This window comes from Rhinolophus ferrumequinum, chromosome 5 (assembly GCF_004115265.2).
Source record: "Rhinolophus ferrumequinum isolate MPI-CBG mRhiFer1 chromosome 5, mRhiFer1_v1.p, whole genome shotgun sequence".
Classification (NCBI taxonomy): Eukaryota; Metazoa; Chordata; class Mammalia; order Chiroptera; family Rhinolophidae; genus Rhinolophus; species Rhinolophus ferrumequinum.
Window position 1 is genome coordinate 87,957,478 of NC_046288.1, and position 16,935 is coordinate 87,974,412.

General features: G+C 51.6%; 1 protein-coding gene and 1 long non-coding RNA gene across 3 annotated transcripts; one reads left to right on the forward strand and one right to left on the reverse strand.

The window, feature by feature from the left end:
• Window positions 1–1,932: 1,932 nt before the first annotated feature.
• On the reverse strand, window positions 1,933–9,813 carry LOC117022484 (uncharacterized). Of its 2 annotated transcripts, none has more exons than XR_004423059.1 (4): window positions 5,362–9,813; window positions 4,745–4,912; window positions 3,974–4,081; window positions 1,933–2,653 (listed from the first exon to the last, which is right to left on the reverse strand). It is a non-coding gene; the product is annotated as an uncharacterized LOC117022484 (long non-coding RNA). The 2 variants fall into 2 exon arrangements; XR_004423058.1 differs by having other exon boundaries at window positions 5,079–9,813.
• A 715-nt stretch (window positions 9,814–10,528) lies between these two features.
• Window positions 10,529–12,397, forward strand: TMEM271 (transmembrane protein 271). Its single transcript, XM_033106390.1, has one exon. The coding sequence runs from the start codon at window positions 10,529–10,531 to the stop codon at window positions 11,636–11,638; it is 1,110 nt and encodes a 369-aa protein (XP_032962281.1). The 3' UTR covers window positions 11,639–12,397.
• Window positions 12,398–16,935: the final 4,538 nt, after the last annotated feature.

A 16,935-nucleotide genomic window follows, 5' to 3' on the forward strand; every position in this document is an offset into this window, starting at 1 on the left:
AGCCAGGCAGGGAGACTGGCATGCCCTAAGCCTGGGACGTTGGACCGGGACTCACCACAGGAAGTGGGAGTGAAGACACAAATTAAATGCATTAGAAAACAAGTACAAAGGGACGGGGGCCGCACTTCAGAGCGTGTGTGTGTGTGTGTGTGTGTGTGTGTGAGGCCTGAGACAGCAGCTCTCCAGGGACGATCACAGGCCCAAGGACCCGGAGGAACAGAAAAGCCCGTGGCTGAGTAACCTGCCACAGCCACAGGTCAGTCTGCTCAGAAGAAACTGTAGCTGGCAGCAAGGTGGCTTCAGGACCTGGAGTTGGCATAAAACACTGCTGCCCAGCTGGCACGGAAAAAGCAGTGCTAACACTCTGCTAAGAGGTTTAAGCTCCACCCCCTCCATCCCTCGGGCAACTGAGCTGTGCCTTTGACTAATGGAATATGGGAGGGAGGGAAAGAGGGAGGGAGAACGTCATCTGCAAACAGCCACGCAGTGGGTCCACCATTGCCCTTTGTCCCTGTCCCACAGAAGCATCGGTTCTCCAAGGGGCCATTCCCCCAGCGGGGGTTCTACAATGGAGAGAGCAAACCACAGCTGTTCTGCAGCCACGGAGGCTGGGGAATAGTTTGTTGTTGTGAGCCACACTCACCTGAGGCTGTCTGCTAGCTCAGCAAAAGCAAGAAGCTAACTTCTTTTTTAAACACAGGTTCAGAGTTCAGTTAATCCTGTTCCCCAGTTCACGAGACATTATCATCATTGATCCAGGCAAGGCCACTCCTATATCTTATTTTATCTATCCATCATATTTAGCTATCCATCCACCATCCATCCATCCATCTGTTCATGCATCCAATTGTCCATCTGTCTGTCCACCCACCCACCCACCCATCTATCCATCCACCCCCCCATCCATCCATCCACCATCCATCTGTCCTGCCAACGCCTGTCTTCAAGGCTAACAAACCCTTCCAGCATCTTCCATCAGATAGCACCTTAAAAAGTTGTGGTGGAGTATAAATAAAAAGTGAAAATTTGTTTTATGAATTCAAGTTCAAATTAAGTGATTCAGGGGCAGACGGGTGGCTCAGTTGGTTAGAGCACGAGCTGGCCCGGTTCAATTCCCACATGGGCCAGCGAGCTGCACCGTCTGCAACTAGAATGAAGTAAATGAGCTGCCACTCAGCTCCCCGGTGGCCAGATGGCTCAGTTGGTTGGAGCACATCCTCTCAACCACAAGGTTGCCGGTTTGATTCCTCAACTCCCGAAAGGGATGGTGGGCTGTGCCCCCTGCAACTAAGATTGAAAGGACAACAACTTGACTTGGAAAAGTCCCAGAAGTACACACTGTTCCCCAATAAAGTCCTGTTCCCCTTCCCCAATTAAAAAACAAACAAACAAAACAGGGATTCAATGTACTCATTGTTATTTTAAGCCACCAGGCAATGTTTATCGTATTAAATGACCAGATAACAAAAGAAGAAACGTCTCGAATCAGAAAAAGAAGAGCAATCTAAAGCCAAATGAAGAAAAGACCAGAAATCAACAAAATTGAAAACAAAAAATAAAGGAAATAATAAAACTGACCACTAGGTTTTTTTAATGATCAAAAATATTGATAAATCTCTAGCCAAACTGATCAAAGAAAACCACGCAAATTACCAATAACAGAAATGAAAGGGGGAATTTCACTACAAATCCTAGACACACAAAATAATTTTTAAAAAACATTTATTCTTTCATCTTTATTGAAGTATATATTACAACAATAAAGGTAACAACTTATTTTTATTGTATGTAAAATATACAATAAAAGGAAAGAATGTGGACAACGTTATGTAAACAAATGAAAAAAAATGTAATGGACAAATTCCTCAAAATACACTAACTATTAACGCTCATTCAGGAAAGAAATATATAACCTAAATAGCCCTATAACTATTTTTTTTAAACTTTTTAAAATTTCTTTTAAGTGTGTTGTTCCAGGACCCATCGAGCTCCAAGTCAAGTAGTTGTTTCAATCTAATTGTGGAGAGTGCAGCTCACTGGCCCACGTGGGAATCAAATCGGCAACCCTGGTATTATACGAGCATCACACTCTCACCAACTGAGCTAACCGGCGGCCCCAACCCTGTACCAGTTTCTAAAAATGAAGTTTATAGTTAAAATCATACCAGAAAGAAAACTGTAACTCAAAATGGCTTCACAAATGAACTCTACCAAACACTTAAGGAAGAAACAATACCAATTCTACACAAACCCTTACAGAAATCAGAAAATAAGGGAGCCCTTCCCAACTCATTTTATAAAGTCAGCATCATCCTGACACCAAAATAAGACAGAAACATTACAAGAAAACTATAAGTAATACCTCTCATTGACATTGATACAAAAATCCTCAACAAAGTAATAACAAATCACATTCCCGAGTGTAAACAGGAGGGTCCACGGGAGTGCTGGGAACTGCAGCCACCTGCAGTCTCCCCCGCCCCGCTCCCCCCGTCACGGTTCTCCAGCACAAGAGGGGTGCATACAGGCTAACGGCCATGGGTCAGCTGCCGGGAGGGGCTCGCGGGCCAGCAGGGAGCAACAGGCACATAGCTCTCTCACTTCTCTGTGAGTGAAGCTCGTCCCATCCAGTGCTGGGCTGTGTTGCGTCTTCCTGTGGGAGAATATTTGTACTTCTCTTGGTGATGGGCAACAGATATTACTGTGTTTCCCCGAAAATAAGACCTAACCGGAAAACAAGCCCTAGCATGATTTTTCAGGATGACATCCCCTGAACATAAGCCCTAATGTGTCTTTTGGAGCAAAAATTAATGTAAGACCCGGTCTTATTTTTGGGGAAACATGGTACTAGCTTGACAACAAATAACTGGGATTCATCTTGGGAATGCAAGGTAGGTTTAACATTGAAACTCAATGAATGTCTGAGGTGTCATCAAAAAATATGGTGAATGTTTAAATAAAAAAAATATTATGGTCACACTGCCATAAATCCCCCTCAAAATACTCCCCCTTGCTTGCAACACATTTATCCCATTGCTCTTGCCGCTTTCTGAAGCAGTTCTGGAAGTCCTCTTTCGTGAATGTCTTTAGTTGTGCTGTCATGGCTGCCTCATCCTGAATGGATTCAAAATGTTTACCTTTCATGGTCATTTTCACTTTGGGGAAGAGCCAGAAGTCCATGGTGCCAGATTCAGGGAATAAGGTGGATGAAGACACACAGTAATGTTTTTATTTGACAGATATCGCTGTACCAGAAGTGATGTGTGATACAGAGCCTTTCCATTGTGATCACAAAATACGGTAAGTGCTGCTGCCGAATGCCATCCAATGGAAAGGCAGGGATCTTCAATATGGGAAGCTGTGCATCGAACCTTAGTGTGTGACAAGTTTCAGCTTGTTCATTGGAGTCGGGTGTGAGCTACAGTTGAGAGAAGGCGTGCTTTAAAGTATATCATGAATCATCCTCCATCATAACAACGCTCTGTGTGACACATCGCTTCTGGTACGGTAATTTCTGTCAAACACAAACATTACAGTGTCCTCATCCAACTTATTCACTGGACCCGGCACCGCGCGACTTCTGGCTCTTCTCCAAAGTCAAAATGATTCAGGACATCAAGGCAGCCATGACAGCGCAAGTAAAGATACTCATAAAAAAGGACTTCCAGAACTGCTTCAGAAAGTGGCAGGAATGATGGGATAAGTGTGTTGGAAGCAAGGGGGAGTATTTTGGGGGGGGGGTTAATGGCAATGTGTCTTTCACTGTAATAAATGTATTTTATTTAAACATTCACCATATTGTTTGATCACTCCTAATTCACTGTATTAAGAGACTGAAAAAGAAAAACCCACAATAATCTCAACAGATACAACAAAAACTTGACAAAATTCACCTACTTGTGATAAAAACTCTCAGAAACTAGAAATAGATTTCAAGCTCACAAAAGTTATCTACAAACACCCTACAGCTTACATCAGACTTGATGACTGAAGACCAAATGGTTTCCCACTGAGATCAGGGATGAAGGCTTCTCACTCTCTTCAGCCCTGTGTCTGTTCAGGGCTGTGCATGATGGCCTACCTGAGGCAAGAAGAGGCAGAAACGAAAGGTATGCAGGTGGGAAAGGAGGCAGTGAACTGTTTCTACTTACCTGTGATATGACTGTGCAGAAAAATCTAAGGAACCTACAAAAATAGCTGCTAGGATTTAGCAAAATTGCAGGACAAAAATGCAATTTAAAAAAGCAGCTGTGTTTACATACACTAGTAACAAACAATTGGACAATAAAATATTATGTAAAGTAACATTTACAAAAGCATTAAATATATGAAATAATTATTTGGTAAATTAGAAAAAATGTGTGCAAGACCTATATATGAAAACTATAAAATGTTGAAATTAATAAGCACCTAAATACATGTAGAGATGGAACATATTCATGTGAGAAAATTCAATGTTACTAACATATCAGTTGTGCCCAAATGAATCAATAAATCCAATACGATCCCAACCAAAATCTTCACACACCTTTATTTGTACAAATTGACAAGGTGATTCTAAAATTTACATGGAAATGCAAAGAATCTGGAATAGCCAAAATGATATTGAAGAGAAGATTTTGGAGGACTTACACTACCTGATTTCAAGATTTACTCTAGAGCTACAATAGTCAGGACAGTGTGGCACTGGCATAAGGACATGTTGCTCAGTGGGCCGTAATCGGGAGTGTAGAAATAGACTCACATTTCTACAGACAATTGATCTTCAATAGAAGTGCCAAGGTGGTTAATGGTAAAGGTGTGGAACGGCTGGACATCATGTGTAAGACCCTTGGACATTACTTCATACCATGCATGAAAATTAAATCAAAGTAGATCACAGATGCGTGTAACAGCAAAAACTACAAAACCTCTGAAAGACACAGAAGATAATATTGGTTTAGGCAAATGTTTCCTAGATACGACACAAAAACCATAAAAAAGTAACACGTTGGACTCCAAAAGACTGAACTTTTGCCACATAAAAGACACAGAGAAGGCAAGTCAACGCTGAGACAAAATATTTGCAAAGCACTGACCTTCACAAAGAAGATGTGGGAGAGCCTCGCCATGGCTCGTGAGCAGGAAATGCAAATTCAAGCCACGAGACACCACTGCGAGCCCAGCAGAATGGCCAACACTAAGAGCACCTCAGGAAGGCTGTCGAGGGGACGGGGTGCCTGCAACTTTCCAACCTGGCGGTGGGGACAGCCACTCCGGAAAACCGTCTGTCAGTTTCTTCTGAAGTTCAATGTAAAGCCCGATACAACCCAGCAATCGCACTTCTATCGATTCACACACACGTTCATAACAGATGTGTACCTGAATGTGAACAGCAGCTTTAGTCATCGCTCCAAATAGAAAAGAGCTGTAGTGTCCACCATTCTGTGAATGGATAAACAGTTATCGGTAGAATTCTACTCAGTAGTAAAAACTGAATAAAATGAATAAAAACAAAGCATTCTGCCAATTGAAAGCAGACATAAAAACTACATACTTTATGCTTCTAGGTGTGTGGCATCTTGTACTAAAACTATGGCAGCAGCACACAGATGGGCAGTTGTGTGAGGCCCGGGGTGGAGGACGGAAGACGCCAAGGGGAAGCTGTGGGGGCTGCGACAGCCCCGCGTGACTGTGGGGGTGACTTATACTGACGCCTACAGCTGTCTAAACTCATTGAATTGCACACTTAAAATGGGTGCTTGTTGTGGCAGTTACGTAAACTGTATCTCAATTTAAAAAAGGGCATAAAAAGCTGAACTTCGATATTACGTAGGATCTCACAAATATACGCCCAAGTGCATCCGTGCACACGTTTAAGGAAGTTCACAACTGCTTTATTCAGAATATCCCCAAACTAGAAAAAATCAAATGCACAGCATCAGTAAAATGGCTAAATAAATCCTTGCATATTCACACAATGGCCCTGGATCCAGCAGTGAGAGTCAGCGACTACAGACACGTACAAGAGCGGGCAAGCCTCACAGACGCCAAGTTGAATGAAAGAAGCCAGACATATGACAATTGTGCTGTAATGTTCCGTTTAGATAAAGGTCAGCAAACAAGCATCCCAAACAGAAGTGTTCAGAGCGCACACCTGGCGGTACAGTACAGACCCAAGGAAGAGCTTTCAAATGGAGTCAGCAGGGCGTCTGTGTGGAGGGAGGTGCCCATGTCTCATACTGTTTCCTGAGTTGGTGGCAAGTACACAGATGCTCATTCACAAGTCCATGAGCTGTTCCGTGTATATTTGATGGATTTTTCTGTGGACCTTATTTCACAGGACAAAAGCTTTTAAAACAATAAAGTCCATTCTTGCGTCTTCAAGAACTGACTGGCTCTGGTTTTGTTAGAGTGAGGTCTTCAGATTGTCACCTACGCAGACTTGGCACAGAGAAGTGCACACTATGTCTGTAAGAGAAGATGAATACTATCGTTCCTGGAAAAAGAGGTCTGAGAATTAGTGAGAAGAGAAAGTTTGAGTATTTAGCCAGATAAAAAGATAAAGGATAACTTGACTTTGAAAAAAGTCCTGGAAATACACACTGTTCCCAATAGAGTCCTGTTCCCCATCCCCTATAAAATCTTAAAAAAAAAAGATAAAGCATTAAAAAGCGAAAAATAAATGATAAATTACCAAAAATAATTAGAACCGACCAAATTAATTGAAGTCTATACTCTAGGAGATTGGATTTTAAATGTAAATAGCAAAATGCGATTTTAAAATGATAGGGAAAATATTCTTCACTTGACATGATCACTGTTGTGATCAGAAAAACACACATGATGGTTTAGAAATGTAAGCTCTGGGCTCTGTTTCCCATCTTTACAACGGGGGGGTGGGGGGGAGTGACATAGTGAGGAGAGAGCCCTGTGGTCATGCTGTAGGGTCCCTGTAACGTGCAGGGCATGTGCATGTGGTGGGCTCTGTGATTTCTAAAACAATTCCTCATTCCCCAGCGACCTATAGAAAGTCAGTTTTCACTAAGGTGGTTTCTTTCCGGAGTGAGCACCTCAAATCACTTGGCTATAGACCTCTGCTCTGGGGTTCCCTCTGGCCAGCTGAGGAACTAGGGGGTGGGGAGCAATGCTGCAGGTGGCTGGGAGGGAAGAGTTCTCCCAGGTCAGCCTGGGGTGGGGGGCTAAGGATTCCTGCATAAAGCCACCGAATCTGCTTCCCAATGTGCAGGAGCCGCTTCACTTCACAGCCCTGGTTATAGGGCTGAGAAAGCAGCAGAGGCCCTCCCTGTGAAACACACAGTTCCACAGGCCCTGTGAGCCCAACAGACACCCTAAAGGACGCTTTGTATGACAGGACCACAAACTGCTGCCGCTCCATCCTGCAGACACAGAGGCACTCACTGTGGGAAGACAGCTGACTACCTGCTGAGTGCCAGGCAGTGAGTGGGGCAGCGGCAAAGCAAAGGTGGCAGTAAAGGCCACCAGCACCCTAATGGGGACAGGACCGCCCCCCCAGCATGCCACCATCCCAGGCAGCCTTCCTGCGCCAGTGCTCCTAAAACACAGGGTGTCTCCTGACCCTCTCCAATCTCCCCATCCTCAGGATGAAGACCCACCAGGACAGGGCACCTGCTGGTCACTGTCTGCCTCCAGCTTTTCTCAATTCCCGCCCCCACCACGCCTTTATTGACCCCTCTTCTGGCTTCCTCCCCAACGGCCTTCCCTCCCTCCCCTCACCCGGAGGAGGGCGCCTCTCCTGGCTGCCTGCCTGGCCTATCACCTGTCCCTGTCCTCCCTGTGAGCAGAACCCAAGTGACATTTAGATTCTGTCACAGGTCAGAGCGACCCAAGGTTGGCTGTCCACTCATTCAGTCATTCGCTCCATGCAGCTCAGGTAAAGCAGAGTGTGTGTGTGTGTGGGGCAAACTGGACGTGGACCTGCCTGCACTGAGCTCCCTACCTGGTGGGGAACACTCAGAACACCTGGGGACCCTGTGCCAAGGGGTAGGGATGCAGGGAGGCGGGCGGCAGGGAGGCGGTGTACAGAGCCTGGTTGGAATCCTGGCTCCACCGGGGCTTATTCATGGGAATCGTCTGAGGATAACAGGCAAAGTGCTCATGAGGGTCGGGGGACCGTGGGCACCCGACAGAAGCCAGTTCCTGTGAGATGAGCTGAAGCTAAGATCTAAGGAATTGGGAAGGCAGGAGCCCGACCGGGGAGCTTGAGCCACAGGGATGCACAGCAGAAAGAGGGATCAGCACGTGCGAGGGCGCTGTGGCAGGAAGACGTGGGGCGAGTGTGGGGGCGGGGACGTGTTCAGGATGGAAGTGTGTACTGGAGGGTGGGGGGGCGTGGTAGGAGAGAGCTGCGGGATCGCGGAGGAGCTGCCTAGCCGACCAGCCTCGCTCAGACCCTGGACCTCACAAGTGGTCCCCAGCGCTCCCGGCCCCGCCCCCACCCGCTCGGCGGAGGAAGAGCCGACGTCCGCGCGCTTCCGCCCCCAAAACCTAATCGATCTGGCCTCAGCGGCTGTGCTGGGAATGGAGAGGCTGCTCCATCTTTCTGCACGGAGGTGGCTGCAAACCTCGTTGCCCTGGAAACCGAAATAATCATCAGAAGGCAGCTCATGGCAACTCCGCGCGTGGGTGCTGATGATCAGACAAGCTGATTTACACAACGTCCTTTAAAAACCCATACACCACAAATGGAAAAGAAGGCTCGATATCCTTAGTGTTCTGGAAAGTCATCACGCGTGCGGAGGACAGAACGAGGAGGTCCAGGCGCGGTTCTAAAATCTGCAGCCCCTGCTAAAAATACAGCGAAACCTGCTCCTTCCTGCAGCGATCGCACTTCAAGTCAGTCCCACGCGACTGTGCAGAGCCAAGGAGGGAACTTTGCAGATTCACCGGGCAGATGGTTTCCGTGAAAGTGGGCGAGGGGCCCCTGCGCGCGGGCTGCCTCTCGATGGGGTTGCGGCTTTGTCCGGCTCGAGGGGCCACCTGGGACTGTGCCCAGGCTCACCAGACACCAACCGACACTGCGCGTGAAGGCCATGAAGCTGCGCACTCTGGTGGTGTCCCCACAGCAGAACTTGCTAAGTGGGTGGCAGGAACGGAGGTGTGTTCTCACAGCACCCCTGCACGCGCGCGCGCACCCGCGTCCCCTCGCTGTATCCACGCCGGCCTCTCCGGGATCCAGCGCAAAGTTATTTAACGCTGTAATTAGCCGCCGGGGTGAGTCATCGGCTCCCGGGCCACCGGCTGTGGCGTCAGAGACCGCGCTGAAGGGACCGCGCGCAGGCCCAGCCTCTCCGTCCGGTGGGACCTCAGAGGGCCTAACAGAGACGCCCCTTCCTCAGGCCTCCTTTTGGGAAGAGGATGGAGGACCCGGAGAGGCCTGGGGGAAGGCTGTCTCCCCGCCCCACGCCTTCCTCTCATCCACCTGAAGATCTCACGGTCGAAACGAAGCAATTTACACCCCCGCCGCCCATTTACCCTCGGGCCGTGAACCGCCTTCTAATAAATTAACTCACACCACTCGCGTCTGTGGAAAATTCCTGCACCCGGGAGAACGGATTATCCACGGTTCTGCCTGGGGCTTCATGTCTGCCCACCTCCCCCCGCAGCAAGCAAGCGGGCGCGTCCCAGGCCGCGCTGGAGGGTCCGGCACCTGAGCTCCTGCCCCCACCCCCTAGCACCCCGACTCACCCCGCCCCCTCCGCCCTCCCTTCTCCCGCAGACTCGCCCCTTCGCCCACTCCTAGGCTCTCCGCCACAAGCACCCCCATCACCCCACTCTCCCCTCTCCCGGGGCCCCCTCTCCTCCCCACCTGGGCTCTCCCTTCTTCCCACTCCTCCTCCCCTTTCCCCCCGACTCGCCCCTCCTCCCGCACCCAGGCTCTCCCCCATACGCCCCCCAGCACCGGGCCCCCTCTCCCCCATCTCCCCGCATCCCTACTAACTTCCTCAGGATTCGTGGCCGCTGGCAAGCCGGTGGACGTGGAGTGCGGCCCAGGCCTTGTCGCCAGGGAAGCGCAGACGTAGGGGCACGGGAGGTGGGAGGTGCTGGGGGTGGGGCCTGGGTGGGGGGGTCCGGAGGGGAGAGAGCTTGGGTGGGGGTTGGCGTTTCCAAAGCGGCCAGGGGCGCCGGTATCCGGAGGAAGGTGGAGAGACATCGCGGGGGGCACCTCTCCTCCGGGAGGCGGCGGAGGGGCGTCCTAGGGCCTGCGGGGGCTGGGGGGGCGGGGCCTGGGCCGGGCGCGCGGGGCCGCGGGCGCGGTGCGGGGAGCGGAGCGTCCTGGGAGGGGCGGCGGAGGCTGGGGAGGGGGCGCGCGCCCTGCGGTCCTCCGCGCCGCATCGGTTCCCGGCGCGGGGCCGCGGCGGCGGCGGCGGGAGGCGGGGGATGCGGGCTCCGGCGGCGGCGCGGGCCCGGGAGGACGCGGGAGGATGAGGAGGAGGCCGGCGGTCCGGCCGCGCGGCGCCGGGAGGAGGCGCAGGCGGCGGGGCGCGGGCCGGCTCGGGCGCGGAGGATGAAGTGGAGCGTCCGCGGGGCCTGCGCCGCGCTCTCCGCCTGCCTCCTGCTGGCCTGCGCGCTCAGCGCCGCCGCCGTCGGCCTCAAGTGCTTCTCGCTGGGCTCGGAGCTACGCGGGGAGCCGTTCCGGCTGGGCGCGGCCGCCGGCGCCTTCTACTCGGGGCTGCTGCTGGCCGCCGGCCTCTCGCTGCTCGGCGCCGCCCTGCTGTGCTGCGGACCCCGGGACGCCCCGCTCGCGGGCCCGGGCCCGGGCCCGGGCCTCGGGGTCCCCGCAGCCGCGGCAGGCGCTCCCGAGGCCGCGCCGGCCGAGCCGGGAGCCGCAGCCGGTCCTCCGGGGCCGGTGAACAGCCAGAACCTGCTTCTGCTCGGCGTTCTCGTCTTCATGCTCGGGGTCCTCAGCGCCTTCGCGGGCGCCGTCATCGACGGCGACACCGTGTCCCTGGTGGAACGCAAGTACTCCCACTACTGCCTGCCCCCGCGCGCGCCGGCCGCCCCCGGCCCCGCCGCCCCCGGCCCGGCCCCCGGCGCGCCGCGCGCCCGCAGCAGCCTGGACAGCGCCACGTCGGCCAAGTGCCGCCAGCTCAAGGACTACCAGCGCGGCCTGGTGCTCTCCACCGTCTTCAATTCGCTCGAGTGCCTCCTGGGCCTGCTCAGCCTCCTGCTGGTCAAGAACTACAGGTCGTCGCAGGCCCGGCGCGGCCGGCGCGGCCGGCGGAGGGGAGGCCGAGCCCCGGCGCGGCCCCGCGGCGGTTCGGGGCTCCGCGCGCAGCCGCCAGCCTCCCGGGTGCGGCGGGGTCGGCGGGGCCGGCGGGGCCGGCGGCTGCAGCAGCGCCCGAGCGAGGCTTCCATCCTGTCCCCGGAGGACTCGGACTTGGCCGCCCCAGGGGACTGCGCGGGGTTCGCAGCGCATCACGCGGTCTCCTACATCAACGTGGGCGTCTTCCACGCGTTCGACGAGGCGGGTGTGGAGGTGTGCTGCGGGGGGCACCCGTCCGTGGAGCTGCCAGGGTACGCGCCCTCAGACCCCGACCTCAACGCCTCCTACCCCTACTGCTGCCGGCCGCCCTGCGACGCGGCGCGCCCTTGGGAGCCGAGCCGGGCCTGCTGAGTCCCCGGCCGCCCCGCGCGACGAGGGGCCACCGGGCTGGCGGGGCGCTGCCATCTCAAGGGGCGGTGTGGCCCTACGCCCGCCTCCGAGGGCTCCCCGCCAGAGACTGGTCCTCCAGTATTATCATTTCTGTGTCTGGGAGGTTTGTCTTTTCTGTGTCTGTTCGTATCCGGATTCCATTTTAAAGTTTACAATAAATGTTCTGGGGTTAGCTCGCCCCACCGCACTTCTCTTTGGCAAGTCCGTTCCCTGGGGCCAGGCTCCCAGGTCCCTGGTGAGAGCTCACCAAGCGGGTGACTCCGCGGGAGGAAGACCGCTCGCTGAGAGGACAGGACCAAGCCGCTGCGACTTCTGGAATGAGAGAAGCGAGAAGCACCCAATAGAACACTTTGTACACGGATGTGCCTGCTTTTGTCGGTACTTTCTTACTGTAAAGCTCTCCATAAACAGTGAAATGTTTGGTAAATTTATTGCAATTTAAAATTGGTGAGTTTCTTTATTAAATTAATTGCTACGTTGTTGGACATAGTCATCAAATTAGAGAATGTCTACCTACAAATCAGTGTGGGAGGAAATGGTGGAATTTGGTCAGAACGCACAGATGTTGCGTTCCAACAGTTGTACACAGCTGGCAGGCTGACTCACTCCATCCTCTCTCTGAAGCCAACTTTCTGTGGGTGCCAGGTCTCACATTTTTTTTGGAAAGTGGTGACCGTTTCTACTGCGAAGCTGAGTGTATTTTTGGTTAATATATATGAACAACCCAATCCTGTTTTGGAAAATCAGTCATAGTTTTCCTGGCAAAGATTATTTTCCTGTTGATTAATTCATTATTCTGGTAATTTTTAGTATAGCGTTTCATTTAAAATATCCTTTTTGATGGATGTGAAAGTCATACTTTTAAATCATTCGAGGATATATGTGTGTACATTTACACACGCGGTATGAAATCCATTCCAAACGATGATGAAGGGTTTCGGTCTACTCTGGGGGCTGGCTGGGAGCCAGGCAGGCTGTCTCTGGAAAGGTGATCCCGCCCCGTGCTGGAATCAGTGCCGCAAGCAGGTATGCCACCGATTCTGAATGCGCTCAGAGGTGGGGACACACCCAGTGCTCTGCCAGGGGTGAGCACAGCACAAACTTAAGGTGAGAAAAGCTAAAGAAATACGTGTAATACACTTACAGTGTTTGGGGTCCACTTCTAATTGGGAAAAAGTACCCAGATTTAGGGATGGAGGTGGACTTTGCAAGTGCAGGCCGTGGGGTGAGGCCTCAGAGCCAAAGCCAGCGTGCCCTATACCTGGGTGACCAAGGACCCATCCCAGCGGGGACCTGCCAGAGGAGTGGAGGCCCAGCACCACTCAGTGGTTGATCTATGCAGGTGGCAAACACGTCCTCCTCCCCCCATGATCAAGTCCTGAGGAACTGGGGACCTGGTCAAAGAAGCAAAGAGGCAGTGTCTTACCGTGTGGACGCCGCCTGGGGGACAAGGATCATTCATGGCCACTTTACTAGGTTCTCATCCACAGGCCTCTTCAGATTTGTGTCCATACTTGGCCTCTGGACTCAGCCAGGCTGAGGGCATGGCCCCGCTAGTCCCACCACTGGACCTTACAACCCAGTCCCTCTCCTGCCCCCATACCACCCGCTGGCTGCCCACCAACCTGCAGCAGGAAAGAGAAATGGCAGCAAGTACCTTTTAAAGTGCTTTTCCCATCTACCTAAGTCAGATCAACATGCATTGCCAGGCACTCCTGTTCCCACTCCCAGAGCTGCAGCGCGGAGGTGGCCTGGGCAGCGTGTGCGCATTGGGGCACCTGGAGGGCTCCTGCAGGACGCTGCTGTGCAGGGCCCGCCTGGATGGACGGAGTGAACGCAGGCAGCATGACCTGAGACAGCAAACCTCCCCGTACCCTTCCTGGCCCCTGCACTGTTTGATTTCACACCATTTATACAGCTGATATGGTAGGTGCCTTAGGAGCCTTCCAAATTTGCCATCAAAGTCAGTGACCTCTCTAAAGTTTCAGACTTTCTTGTGATAGGACAGAAGGCAGAGCAGATGGGGCAGGGCCAGTGCCCAGCAAGCAAGAGCGTCACTTCTTAGTGTCTGGGATGGGTACGGGAGGCGGGCTGCTCCCTAGTGTGACCAGAAAACTAGCAGGCATTTTTAAAGATGGGAGTGTTTCTAACTTCACAAATACTCTTAATTCACTTTACAGAGGCTGATAAGCCACTTAAAAATGCTGAAATGATGTGGGATGCCAGGGTTTTACTTTTTTTATGTTTACTACAGGAAACAAAATCCCAAATACCCCAAAGCTGAAATTGTTCCAAAGACCAGCACTCAACCAACCGACTGGGGAGTCGCAAAGCTTCGAGCTTCCCGCTAATAGGACCAACTTCTTTATGGCCGCTCCAAATCCCTTGAAGGTTGTCTAATTCATGGAGGCACTTTTTATTCACATTCATTCTACTTTTTGAAAGTTTAAGTTCATTGTTTAGAACTGATTATTTATACTCCTTGGAAAATAATGCCAGTTCTTGGACCTTTCTGAAAATGGGTGTTATTCTTGGAAGCCAGATCAAGAGTTTATCATTATGATAAAATAACATAATCAAACACATTTCAGCATTTTTAAGTGGCTTAATGCTGAGCTGGTAAGTTATTATGTGAAACCTCAAGGTTGTTTACTTTTAAGGGAATAATGTAACTAAGGTAACATGATATGGCCATCAAATAAGCCACACTTTGTAAGATAAACATCCACTCCCAGGGTCTTAGGTATCACGGTTTCCATGTCTTTCCTTAGAGGAGGTGCCCTACCCTTGGCAACACAAATGTGAACCACACAACTGAATTTCTGACTGAAATTCAATTAAACAATCATTTAAAAAAATCAGTTTTTCTGGTAAAGATCAAACTGCTGGTAATTAAAGTTTTTTTCTCCTGGCTGGTGTCATGACACGGTACAGGCAGAAGCCTCAAACATGCACACAGACACACAAGTATGTGCACACACGAGTACACATGCACATATATACACATGGAAGTGCACACAAAAGCACGCGTGGACACGTGCACAGTACGCACTCAGACACGTGTGCACACATACGGCCTCTTGGGCAGTGTCTGAAGGCCAGGCCAGCAGCCTCTCCTGGGGCATCCAGGAGCCCAGGTAGAGCTGGTCCTGGGTGCAGTGGCCTGGCTGTGGCTGGTGTGCCCCACCTCCTTGCTGCAGCGTCACATGATATGCACCTAAGGACCGTGTCTTGGAGGGCAGCTTGGGGGTACTGAGCTGCATGGAGGCCCACTCTGTCTTATGCAGGTGGGGCAGCCTGGTGTGGTAACCCCTTACCCAGATGCCAGCGCAACAAGCCACACTGGAGCTGCACTGGGTTTGGGGTGAATGGTGGGATCCAGATTGAGTTCCTAGAATCCTGGGTGGGTGTGTGTTGCACGGACATGGTGCTTGGTCGGTGCTGACCCTTTGGGTCACCTTTGGGCTGAGCTCCCCAACTGAAGAACGGCTTCCACATGTCAGTGCCCTGCAGTGCCCTCAAGGTGGTCATGCCCAAAAGCACTGTTTGCTCCCAAGATATGAAAGAAAATAAATGACGGAGACCTGCAGAAAAATGAATTCTGGCATATAAACTGAATATACATACCTGTGTACCTACATTTTTACGTGAGACAGAGAAGCCTAATGTCAATTGGTTTACATCCCAAATAATCTCATGGCTTTCTCGATTTGCTCTCTTTCAGCACAGTAATTGACAGGAACAAAGTAAAACAAAATGGAAAAGTTTAACCTAGAATAAGGGTATGCATACATCAGGATGTCCCCAGTGCGACTGTCCTTAGGACTTCCTGGAGAAAGCCTGGTGGTCCACGTCACAGAGCTGTGTCGTTAACAGTTTCCGAAAACCTCCACGTTCAGAGGGAGTCTGCTTATACATGCGAGTTTCATCTAGAGAAGCCACGATCTCTATTTTGCCTTTTTATCTGCCACTGAACCTCAACAGAATGCAAACACCCTGTCACTTTAGGATCAATAAAGTGTATGTTAACGCACAACACACTCCACAAAACGATCCCTTTGACCGTCTCAGGGGCCTGGACACTCAGGGGCTTGGACACTCAGAGGCCTGGACGTCTCGTGCCTGGACTGTCTCAGGGACCTGTATTATCTCAGGGGCCTAGACCTCCTCATGGGTCTGGACATTTTAGGAGCTCGTATCAGTTTCCTGTGGTTGCTACTACAAAGGACAAACTGGGTGGGTTAAAACTGAAAAGCAAATATTTTTTTCTCACTTTTCTGGAGGCCAGAAGTCAAGTAAAGGAGTCAGCAGGGTTGCTTTCTTCTGAAAGCTTGAGGGAGAATCTATTCCTTGCTCTCCTGGCTTCTGGTGGCTGCTGGCAATCCTTGGCGTTCCTTGGTTTGAAGGCTCCTCCTTCCAATCTCTGCCTTCACGTGGCCTTGTCCTATATCAGTGTGTGCTTCTATCTCTTATGAGGACACTGTCACTGAACGTAGATCCGACTGCAATCCAGTATGATCTGCAAAGACCCTAGTTCCACACGAGGCCACGTTCTGGGTGCACAGGACTGAACCCAGCACCGAACTCGGTCGAGGCTCCTCGTTTGCCCCTTCCTTCTGCATGGGGCTAGCTACCGAGGACCCCAGGGCACAGGCACTCCTTAACCTGGCCGGGTCACGGGGAACGAAATCGGAGGAGCCGTCGTCAGTCCACGGGTGTTCCCAGACCTGAACAGACCTGTCTGAGGAGTATTCTAAACAAAGCTCAAACAGTAAAATTAATTGCCCAAGGAAAAAAGCTTTACGAAAATAAGTTACATTTGGCTTATTTGCAACTATTTCCAGATGACAGCCATAAACAACTGAATTATTGTACAAATCCATGCTGATACATGTCACTCCATGGCAGATCGGGGCAGAAGTGGCCTCAGGGAGCAGGGGAGAGGGTCTCCTAGTGCAGCTGGGAGAGCGAGGCCAAAAGGCTGAAGGACCAGCGGCTCATGGCCCAGGCTGCTCTGAAACGGACCTCTCCCTGTGACAGGGGCTCCTGCCACCTGGGCACAGATGCAGGACCTCGGGTTGGCCTCAGTCTTGCTTATTGTGGGAACTTTCTTCGTGCTGCTCTGCGACTTCCCAGCCTTGGACACAGTTCCTATCCCTTGTCCTGACCCAGCTGCTCCATTGCCTTTGCTTCTCTCAAGTTCACCTGCAGGTCAGTGTCTGCTGTGCAGGCGCCTGAGCTGCAGGGTTCCCACATCT

What these genes read in the sequence shown, in the direction of transcription:
- TMEM271 (XM_033106390.1), top strand. Translation starts at nt 10,529, where the DNA reads ATGAAGTGGAGCGTCCGCGGGGCCTGCGCCGCGCTCTCCGCCTGCCTC.